Source organism: Colobus angolensis, unplaced genomic scaffold, assembly GCF_000951035.1.
Source record: "Colobus angolensis palliatus isolate OR3802 unplaced genomic scaffold, Cang.pa_1.0 Scaffold129, whole genome shotgun sequence".
Taxonomy (NCBI): Eukaryota; Metazoa; Chordata; class Mammalia; order Primates; family Cercopithecidae; genus Colobus; species Colobus angolensis.
Genome location: NW_012114141.1, coordinates 10,936,631 through 10,948,062, shown reverse-complemented (window position 1 = coordinate 10,948,062; position 11,432 = coordinate 10,936,631). Strand labels below are relative to the sequence as shown.

At 39.8% G+C, this 11,432-nt stretch overlaps 2 protein-coding genes across 11 annotated transcripts in view; one reads left to right on the top strand and one right to left on the bottom strand.

Moving 5' to 3' along the window:
• Nucleotides 1–1,745, top strand: part of NKIRAS1 (NFKB inhibitor interacting Ras-like 1) — a 67,533-nt gene extending 65,788 nt beyond the window's left edge. For 4 of the 5 annotated variants that reach the window (XM_011933764.1, XM_011933766.1, XM_011933763.1 and 1 more), the window contains one exon: nt 487–1,745. In XM_011933764.1, the coding sequence (XP_011789154.1) occupies nt 487–729 (243 nt within the window). In that variant the 3' untranslated portion in view covers nt 730–1,745. The remainder of the gene's footprint in view (nt 1–486) is intronic. The other variant, XM_011933762.1, reaches the window with a different exon arrangement.
• A 741-nt stretch (nt 1,746–2,486) lies between these two features.
• UBE2E1 (ubiquitin-conjugating enzyme E2E 1) overlaps nt 2,487–11,432 on the bottom strand; it is an 86,323-nt gene continuing 77,377 nt past the window's right edge. For 4 of the 6 annotated variants that reach the window (XM_011933747.1, XM_011933746.1, XM_011933748.1 and 1 more), the window contains 3 exons: nt 6,411–6,543; nt 4,486–4,633; nt 2,487–3,282 (listed from right to left, as the gene is read on the bottom strand). In XM_011933747.1, coding sequence (XP_011789137.1) covers nt 3,185–3,282; nt 4,486–4,633; nt 6,411–6,543 — 379 coding nt within the window. In that variant the 3' untranslated portion in view covers nt 2,487–3,184. Of the gene's footprint in view, nt 3,283–3,848; nt 4,634–6,410; nt 6,544–11,432 lie in introns of those variants that run through there. The other 2 variants (XM_011933744.1, XM_011933749.1) reach the window with 1 other exon arrangement.

Below are 11,432 nucleotides of genomic sequence, written 5' to 3'. Positions count from 1 at the left end.
TTTTTTTTTTTTTTTTGGAGATGGAGTTTCGTGCAGTCACCCAGGCTGGAGTGCAGTGGTGCCGTCTCGGCTTACCGCAACCTCTGCCTCCCGGGTTCAAGCGATTCTCCTGCGTCAGCCTCCCACGTAGAGGGGACTACAGGCGCATGCCACCATGCCCGGCTAATTTTCTTATTTTCAGCAGAGATGGGGTTTCACCCTGTTGGCCAGGGGGGTCTCGAACTCCTGACCTCAAGAGATCCGTGAGCCTCGGCCTCCCAAAATGCTGGGAATACAGGCATAAGTTACTGCACCCAGCCGAGCGTCTGCATTTTTAACAAAAACGCATTAAGGAGTAAGGCGATACCCTAATATCCAGTCACACTTGAGAATGAGTTTAATGAAGCGGGTTTGTTAAGTGGAACAGTTTTCCTTATGTCTCCATTTTGCCCAGGAACTGATGTTGGCAAAGTACTAGTATGATCTTTTCAATCCGTTTTCTTTCAGGTAGCAATTGTTGTGTTAGGAAACAAAATCGACCTTTCTGAGCAGAGACAAGTGGATGCTGAAGTGGCACAGCAGTGGGCAAAAAGTGAGAAGGTGAGACTGTGGGAGGTGACTGTTACAGATCGGAAAACTCTGATTGAACCATTCACTTTATTAGCCAGTAAACTTTCTCAACCCCAGAGCAAATCAAGCTTTCCTTTGCCTGGGAGGAAAAACAAAGGGAACTCTAGTTCTGAGAACTAAAAATCAGTAATTCCACAATTGTTTGTTGAATAGTGACTGCCTTTAAGTGTCTGTGAACATGGAGTAATATCACTATTTAAAATAGGCCATTTGTATCTACCTTTGGTCCTTAGGAAAATTCCCAAGGAAGTCATTTAATGCACTTTAGATGTTAAAAGTATTTGGGCTAAGGTTATTATTGCCTGTTATGAAATAATATATTCTTATTCTCATTGTTTGAAACCTGTCTTTGAAATTAGCACCTTTGTTATTTATATTGTACTTGTGAAAACAGTAAAATAAAGTTTGGACAGTTATGCAAATGCACCTATGTGTAACCTCACCCCATCCCCAAGCTGTTTCAGAAGATACCATAAATCATTGTTACATTATGCAAACTTCTAAGCTCAAACATGACTTTGTTTTTAAAAAGTTCATTAATGTCTAGGATTATAAAACACTTTTTATGTCTAAATTGGACCCAAAACATTGAACAGTTTGGGGTAGTAAGCTAAATTTCATCTTGTGGAGATTTTGCTAAACAGACTAAGACTCATGATTTAGGGTCAAATTAGAATGTTTAGCATGATTTGAGGTACCAGGTAGTGTAAGTAGGTTCATCACACTCTAAGGCCGTTTTTTCTTCAGCCAGATCCCAGTTGATAGACCAGATACTTGAGGGCAAACTGTTTGCTCCTCCTGTTGAACATGATTAGGCACTTTAGGACAGTAAAGCTGTATTTTCTGGAAGGAAGACTGTATCTTCTGGAATAGTTTTCTAGAAAACTAGTCATAGACAATAAAAGTATCAAAAATACTGGGCTCTAGATGGTCTAACTTAGATGTCTGAATTTGTGTTGTTTCTCTAAAGATTTTGGCAGGACTTGAGCAATGTGGCTGACCGTAACTTTATTAATTTAAAAGGAAGGAAGGAAGCTAGTGGTTTCATCTGTGAAATAACTATTTTGATTGAAATGTAAAATAAGCTATTCAGCAAAGAACATATTAAAACATCAAGTAATTTGTAACATCTTAAATGGAATACTTTTTTTCATGAGCTCAAGTGAAGAACTACTACATATAAAAGACAAGACTTATAAATCAGCTATTGCTGCTACAGTAGCATTCTTCAAAATTTCCCATCATAAATTCATTTTTTGGTCAAAAAATTGCCACTCAGACACTAACTCACCCCTTACCTTTTCCTCGTTATTGAATATTAATCTAGCTTTTCCCCCCATGCATGTTACATACATGGACAATGCTTTCATAATGATTTTTAAATAAGTACCTTCGTTTGCTTTGTTTCCTACTAATGCAACTTAGTCTAAATTAGTACAGACAGAGTTACCAATTCTTTTTAAATTCTATAATGAATGTAAGTTTCTCTGAAAGAGACACACAGAAACAGCACTGCTGGGTCATGCCATGTATATACTTAGGTACTGCCAAAATGCCCCCTATGGCAGTGTACCAGTTTATCCCTGACAGAACCCATTTCTCATGTACTTGCTACTACAGCATCTGCAAGTCAGAAAACGCTTTTTTAAAAAATGCAGTAGGGTTTGTCTTTGAAGCCTAAATGAGGTAGATTATTTAACCTTTTCTAGGATACCTCAACATCTACAGCTGTGTAAAGTACAGATCCTAATATGGGTAAATAATACCTACTAAATATGCATTATTTTTAGCTTGTTTTAGAAGCAGATACCTATCAATTTCAGAAGAATCTGCAAATAGCAACCAAAAGGCAAAATAAAAGTAAGTGAACACAGCAGTATTAGGCGGTTTTTAATATTGTTTATTAGCACAGTAACAAATGCAGACTTAAGTAGTCCACAACATATAACCAATCCACTGAGCAACTCCTATTCCACGCCTTACAGTTAACAGCTTAAGGTATTTCACTACAGGTTTTCACAAGTCCTGATTTAAACCTTTTTTAAACAAAGTAGATTGGCATATAAAATAAAACATATTACTCATCTCCTATATGGTGTTTTACAGCCACGTGTCCATTTTATATATATGAGATGACAGTCTCTAAAAACTCTGTTAAATATCAATGTTCCCTTCCAAGAAGGGAAAACAAATTCCAATTTTGTTTTAAACAAAAAGTATGTAGTCTTAGAGGGACTTTACATAAATGGCCATATGTGTAACCTGTACAAAATTAAGCTGTTTTAAATTTACAGACTACAAGCAACTGAACCCAAATGTCTAAATGTACATTCTTTTCTGTACTACATTTCAGCTAATATTGCAGAACTAATAACAATTTTAAAAGTTGCTATTACCAATTCTGTCTACTGTAGCAAGATACCTTAAGTTACAACAAAATCTTAGGAAATAAGACTGAATAATATCTGTTATAGAAATACCCTACTCTTTACCAACTCCCACCCTCCCTGACCCCTTCAGAATCATAAGCAGCTCTCTTCTGTGACAAATAATGTAAGAATTGTGAAAACCCAGTTTATGTAGCGTATCTCTTGGTCCACTGTCTGGCCATTCTGTCATGTTCTGCTCTGTTGGTCATATACTGAGTGGCAATACTTCCCACCAAGGGGTCGGCTGGAAGAAAAGAATGTAGATTACTTTGGAGAAAGGAAAAGAACATTTTAAACTTTAGCAAATACATTAGTGACAGCTTGGGTAGACATGTACAACCAAGTATGTGTGATCAAACCCATCTTCGAAACACCACTCCACCACGCTGGATATTTGTCCATCAAAAATTTAAAAATCGTAACGTGGGAGGAAGAGGGAATGCTCAGGCCTTAGTGTACTCGTCTGTCTGTATCTTAGTTCATTCCATTTTTCTCCCAATAAACAACACCTGACTGGAGTTTCTTTACTCTTATGTGTTAGGCTGAGTTCATTAGAGACTGGAGCGGTCAAGGCTCCAGACTACAATGAACATCCAACTGTGTTCATGTGACCCTTAGCTCAATGTCACCAGTTATGGCACTGTGAATACTGTGAAGTCTTCGGGGCTGTTGCAGTGCAACACTATTTACCTTTACACTGGTTAAAGAGCCAGGTTGCCAGGCAAAACCTGGACCTCCAATTAAGTATTCACACACACACACACACACACACATATATATATATATATATTTTTTTTTTTTTTTGAGACAGGGTCTTGCTTTGCCACCCAGGCTGGAGTTCTGTGCAGCGACATGCTCATGGCTCACTGCAGCCTTGGCCTTCTGGGTTCAAACAATCCTGCCACCTCAGCCACCCTAGCAGCTGGGACTACAGAAAAATATTTTTTAAATGAAATGAAGTCCCAAAAAAGTCACAATTCAGTAGTCACTAAGTATTTAATAAATACCATTTTCAAAATTGAGTGCCATCTCAGTGACCAGCTATGGGGCACATGCCCACTGAACCCCACAGGCAAGGGTGAGGCTTGCCAGGCAGATGACTTGACATTTAGAAGTGTATGATTTGTTTTATAACAACTATATGGGAAATTAAGCAACAGGAAAAAAAAAATAGAGGAGGAAGAATAACTGAGACTGTAAAAGCCCAAGGCAAACTTAGTCTTCAGTTTAAAATACCTTGTTGCTAGAATATACTGATTAATGAAGTTGTATGTCTCAACTAGTAGACTGAAGTAACTTCTCGATTAAAACTTTCTTTGAAAAGCAGATTAGTTTTTATATTCATAAAGTTTTGCAGAAAAATTAGTTTTGTCCTTTGAAAGCTTTTGGAAACAAGTACTTTTCAGGTGAGGAAAAATAAAACAAGGTAAAGAATTATTAACCTTACCAGGATTACAGTCTGTAAGAAGTGAGCAGATAGAAAGGAGGACTTTAGAAATGGTTAGTGCTGGACTCCAATTATCTTTCAATATGTCCAAGCAAATAACACCTTGACTGTTAATATTACAATGATAGATTCTTGTCCGAAATGTAACCTAAGGAAAACAAGGAAGTGTCAAACAATAGTTAAACAGCAAACAAACTTTTTGCTAAATACTCAACCGAATGACCCTAATTAGAAAGGGGGGAAAAAAAAACCAACTCCCAGATAGGTAGTTTTTAAAAAGGTGAATAAAAGCAGTTTTAATTAAAGCTGTCAAGAAGATAGACTTGTTTAATAAATTTGATTAGAAAGTGTTCACTGACCATCTGAGTGTCAATTTCATTTAAAATGTTACATCCACTGATGGTAAGTTCAGTACTTCCTAATTTTATCTTTAGCAATTTTATTTATTTATTTTTTTTTGAGACGGAGTCTCACTCTCGCCCGGGCTGGAGTGCAGTGGCCGGATCTCAGCTCACTGCAAGCTCCGCCTCCCGGGTTTACGCCATTCTCCTGCCTCAGCCTCCCGAGTAGCTGGGACTACAGGCGCCCGCCACCTCGCCCGGCTAGATTTTTGTATTTTTTAGTAGAGACGGGGTTTCACCGTGTTAGCCAGGCTGGTCTCGATCTCCTGACCTCGTGCTCCGCCCGTCTCGGCCTCCCAAAGTGCTGGGATTACAGGCTTGAGCCACCGCGCCCGGCCTTATCTTTAGCAATTTTAAATCTTTTAAATATTAACATTTCCAAGTCTGAATAGTTAATTGTTTGCTGACCTCTTGTGCTAGCTGGTAGTACTACACTGCCTCAAAGTAAGCTTTAAAATACTGAGAATCATAAATATCTCTTAAAAACTGAAGTGCAACATAATAGGTACCTAAAGATAATTAAACAACATACTTAGCAAACAATGACTACACTCAAAAAGCTGAACAAAATTTGAAGAGAAGTCTACTCTGCTTTTTTCTGACCTTTACATCAGGTCCCATAGACATCCTGTCTACCTAAATCACAGAATTTACTATCTATATAATCGAGTGCATGGATGCAGAGCCAGTAATGGGCAAGGACCACAGCAGAACACAAGCCACATGAGCAGGTGTTATTTGGGTCTCGTAATTTTTATTTGTGAAATATACCAAAACACAAAGTAAAAATTACCTGTAATTTTACCAGTTTTTTAAAAAAGTGACTTTCGATTACTTCTTGTTGCTGCAATTGTACTTTTGTCTGGCAGTCTACCTAATCCCCAAAGACTGCGTTTTATTTCTGACTGAATGAGAAGCATAGATTGAGTACAAGAGATGGGTGACTTGGGCAATCCCCACCTGTCCTAGAAAGAAAACTGAGGCCTGGAGGTAAGGAATTGAACAAGACCAAAACATGACAGGGAGCAGAATAGAATCCAAAACTTTGGTAAGAGATTCTGATTCTCTAGTTGTTTATGATTCTCTAGTTGACCCCCTGACTTGTCCTTTTTTTGGGGTCTCACTTTGTTGCCCAGACTGGACTCAAACTCTTGAGCTCACACAATCCTCCCAAGTAGCCGGACTACAGGTGCACACCACTGCACCTGGCTTGACACCATTTTTAACTGTTTAAAACCCTTCTCTATGGGCTGGAAAACAGGGTTAATTCTAGGTTGATGACAATATTACTAAAAATAGCACAATTTTAGGCACCATCAAAACAAAGCACTTACTCCTAGAATGGTCTCTGCCAGATAAGGCAAAATCAACCTAAAGAAGTGTTTTGTATATGTTAAAATACTCAGCTCTATTAGGACATAAGATAAATCTAGGTTTTGTGATTAAAAATTAAATTTAGAAAAACCTCAACAGTTGCTCTCTTGTGGGAATTAGTAAATTTGAGCATACAGGGAGATTTCTTACCTTTGGAGGCTTGAAGGGATACTCTGGTGTAAAAGTGATATCGAGAAAGAATACGCCACCCTCATACACGGATCCTGGAGGCCCTAGAATGGTTGATCTCCATTCATAGATGTTATCACCTTTGGGACCAGCACTGTGAATAATACATCAACAAATAAGCAGATGGTGGCACTACCCCAGTTTTTACAGTGTACTAAAAAAGATGGAAAGATTACCTCTCTCCTCTCTTTTGTTTACTGTGTGGATTCTCTTTACAAAACAAGTACAGAAATGGATGCAGAACTGCCACAAACCCATAGCCATTGGTCAAGTAAGTAAAGTGGATGATAAAAGAATGTTAAAACCATTCTAAACCTACCTAGCTACGAAGAAGCAGGAAACTTGCCTCAATTCTCAAACCTCCCCTTGACACGTAGGAAAGTGTAAACAATACTTAAATGAGAAACACATCTCAGCACCTAGACGCTATAGTGACAAATGACAGCAGTTTCTGCTCAGAGCTACATCATTTATGACCATTGTAAGCACAGAAGTTTCATTTTCTGACCCACTAACTGGTTCTTCCTTGCTCTTGTATCTCCATAATCTCACCTGAAAAAGAATCTAATAGATGGCCATACTTTTTACATTATAAACCATGTTAGGTGGGAGAGGGAGGAGAATGGTTAAGTATCCAGTTACAGGTTATTCAATTTTCATTTCAATTTGTATTCTATAATTGGGTTCTCTAAATATTAATACTTAAAGACATTCCTCCAACCCTGTTAGCTGTTATTATAAATCACTGTTACATGGGTACACCATAATTTGGCCACCATTCTAAAGCACTGTGTTGGCTTCTGGAGTGCCACTGCGCCCAGCAAAACTACTCTTTTAAATAAATATACGATGTGAACTGGATTTATTCACTCACTTACTGAATGCCCATGTACTAGGCAGAGGGTTAAATGTCAGGAGTTTTGATACTGAACAAGACAAACTCCTTCAAGATGCCCTCTGCTAACTGGTTACAAAGTCTGATGCCTTCATTTAAGAGAAAGAAGAGATGAAGAGGGAGGGAATAAAAAGCCTACCCATGGGCCTGTACTTGCCCCAAACCCATCACACGTTTTTCTCTTGGTCTGAAATTTGGTGTGAGAGATGCAACAGGTTAGGGGAATGAGCTATTACAAAGGAAAAGCAGAGGAGAATACAAGCTGAGGAAGAAAACATGACATGGCAAAAAAGGTGGGAGAAAGTATGGGCAACCGAATAGCGGGTAATGGGAAGAACACGGCCCAGACTGGCCAAGAGGCAGAAAGAGCTCAGACACTGTCTACCTCACAGGAATGTTTTCAGAATTAAGTGAGAGAAAGAAGGAAACTAGAGAGCAACACACCCACGGGTATTCTCTCATTAAACAGCAGTGATCACCATTATTAATCCTTTAGTATCTCTTTGTGATGGGTATTACCAAAAACTAAAACTTGCTTTACTTTTTATTTTTGAAACAGTCTTAATCCACTACCCAGGCTGGAATGCAGTGAGTGGCATGATCTCGGGTCACTGTAGCCTTGACTTCTAGGCTCCAGTGATCCTCCCACCTTCGCCACCTGAGTAGCTGGGACTACAGGCATGCGCCACCACGCCTGGCTAATGTTTTCTGTTTCATTTGTATAGACTGAGGTCTCACTATGTTGCCCAGGCTGGTCTTGAACTCCTAGGCTCAAGCAATCCTCCTACCTCAGCCTCCCAGAGTGCTGGGATTATAAGTGTAAGCCACCAAAAAATTTGTTTTAGATTAGATACAGAGAGAGATTTTTTTTTTTTTTAAAGGCGGAGTTTCGCTCTTGTTGCCCAGGCTTGAGTGCAATGGCACGATCTCGGCTCACTGCAACCTCCGCCTCCCGGGTTCAAGCGATTCTCCTGCCTCAGCCTCCTGAGTAACTGGGATTACAGGCATGCGCCATTATGCCTGGCTAATTTTGTGTTTTGGTAAACATAGGGTTTCACCATGTTTGTCAGGCTGGTCTTGAACTCCCTATCTCAGGTGATCCACCCGCCTCGGCCTCCCAAAGTGCTGGGATTACAGGCATGAGCCACCGTGCCCGGCCAGAGATTTTTTAACACTGTCTACACCATGAAGTCATACTTTGTGTTTAAAAAAGATGACTTCATACTTTTTACATGATATCTGATGGCAATTTTCCCAAGGTGGAATGTAGGGAGAGCTCTTACTCAGCCCTCTCCCTCTAGAAACAGGCAGTAACTTCTCCAGTGAAATGATATTACCATTACTGCTTCATTTCCTGAGGTGAGAACCGGTTCTTGGTCATCATAAGTTTGCCTACCTGCCTACATGTTTGCATCCCCTCAAAACTTTTATGTTGAAATCCTAACCCTCAATGTGATGGTATTAGGAGGTGGAGTCTTTGAAGGTATTGGGTTAGGGGGTAGAAATCCTCATGAAAAGGATTAGTGTCCTTAAAGAGAACCTCAAAAGCTCTCTTTTCTCTACCATATGAGGATACAGCAAGAAGACAGTTGTCTGGAAACCAAGAAATGCATCCTCACCAGACCTGAAGCTGCCAGTACCTTGATCTCATATTTCTAGCCTCCAGAACTGTGAGACATAAACTTTTGTTGTTTATAAGCCATCCAATTTATAGTACTTTGTTATAGCAAACTGAAGGAAGAAAGTCTAAAGATGCTGGCTGATACAGCTATGACGCCTGGAGTGCAGTTAATGAAAAGTGAACTATGTATGAAAATAACACTAATAATAGGGGTTGCAAATAAAGAGGAATGCTCTTTCATCTAGTTTATGGTAAACACTTAAAGGCAAAAGGCTACTCTAAAATCTTTTTACAGATGAGGAACCAAGGCCAAGAGTTCATTTAGAGGAGCCAGGCTCTCTAAAATCCAGTACTGACAGTATTCCAAGCTGCCTCCTAAAAAGACACTAGAGCTCAGGAGTCACACCCATGTTCAACTTGGTAGTGCTAAGAAACCAACCTAGAAAAAAACGATAGAGGTGACATGCTGGCATGCGTCCAATGCTGCTGGTCCTTTAGTGTACAAAAAAGATAAAGGTTTATCAATATGTCACTACGTGCAGATGTATGGATTGTAATGAAACTTGGTGGTTCCCAAATTTCACTGTGCATCAAAATAACCGATGGAACTTTCAAGGTTTCTAGACCCCACCCCAGGCCCAGTGAGTCTAGAATATCTAGAGGGGGACCGAAGAATCTATGTATTTCAGTGCCCCCACCCACAACCATGGCCTCGAAGCAGGGAGTCTGCATTTGGGATCCGCTGCCACAGGTTACTAGTGGACAACCAGTCAGGAGCATAAGCTGTAACATTTCACAGTCTGTCACCTGTGATGGCTTATCACCTGTGATATGACCAGAAATCCAATTAAGATTGTTATCTCTCTGTAATCTGCTTGCAGTTTAGGTGTTAATTTTTTTTTTGAAAGTTCAGAAAAAAGTAGAGAAAAGACAGAAAAGGAATCAAGTACACAACAATTACATAACGACAAAAAACATACTACACCTGTGTTAAACTTCAAAACTGGAGAATAAAGGTGCAATATGAAAAATAATTAAATGCGAAGTGAAATAATATCAAAGGTAGTTGACCCCTGACATTGAATAGTGAGGGATCCCTAACCTATGGGCCCTCAGGAATTACTGTGAATGGTCTGAGAATCCACTGGAAAAGACCAAGCATTGTTAGTGAATATCAAACTTTCTTTTTTTGAGATGGAGTCTTGCTGTGTCACCCAGGTTGGAGTATAGTGGTGTGATCTCGGCTCACTGCAACCTCCGCCTCGCGGGTTCAAGCGATTCTCCTGCCTCAGTCTCCCAAGCAGCTGGGACTACAGGCGTGTGCCACCATGCCCAGTTAATTTCTGTATTTTTAGTAGAGCTGGGGTTTCACCATATTGGCTAGACTGGTCTCAAACTCCTGACCTTGTGATCCCTCCCGCCCCAGTCTCCCAAAGTGCTGGGATTACAGGTGTGAACCACCATGCTCGGCCCTGAATATCAAGCTTTAGATAGTCACTTAAAGCTGCTACTGTATGAATTCAGTACTTTTTTTTTTTTTTTTTGGTCATGTGTACTTCTTAATCAGAGAATAAAACAGAAAAATTCTGATATGGGGACCTACAATTTTATTTTTTTCCTAAGTTCTCACTGGGAAAGTTAGGATCTGCTGGCCTACAAAGTGGGCAGGCAGTCCCATCCCCGGGGGTGGAGGACAATGTTAACAACTCTCAGAAGGCCAGTGCCAGGAGAACAGGGAATAAGAGAAGCTTTACTTGAGGCTGTTCAAGTATCCCACCTATTTCTTGATAAAATGACTGACCAGGTTTGCCCTCAGGTCACCTAAGTACACCCTTTACTAATCTCCTGTCTCCTCCAGAAGACACTTTTGGTTCCACAACAAGAAATACAAGTTTAATTTTAAACACTGGTTCAAGCATACCTTAGAATGGTATGTAATTTAAATTATTAATCCAAATGATTAGAGAGTAGGGAAAATCCTGAATTGGGAAAAGAGGGGTTGAAATTAAGATATTAAGGAAAGACGGGAGCAGAAAAGTACATTTCCTCATTTTGCATGAAGTCTACCCATCTGTCTTCACCTGGGCACTTATTTTAATTGAGATTCTCTAAACTGGGTCATCTCCGTTTTGTGCAGTAAGATTTTTTAAAACCAGCCAACCAAAGTATCACTGGGGTTATAGAAATAAGTATAAGACTTTGCCTCCTTTAAAAAACCCACTTATCCCTGTTTGAAGACACTGAAATTTAACTGTGATCAGAACCTTTGCATGAGAGGAAGTAACTGAGAAAGTGAAGAGACTATGCCTATACTTTTCACATGTTCCTACACAGAGGTTTAAAGTTTATTTGTAACTAAAAACACTTTTCAAAATGTAAGTAGAGGCCGGGCGCGGTGGCTCAAGCCTGTAATCCCAGCACTTTGGGAGGCCGAGACGGGCGGATCACGAGGTCAGGAGATCGAGAC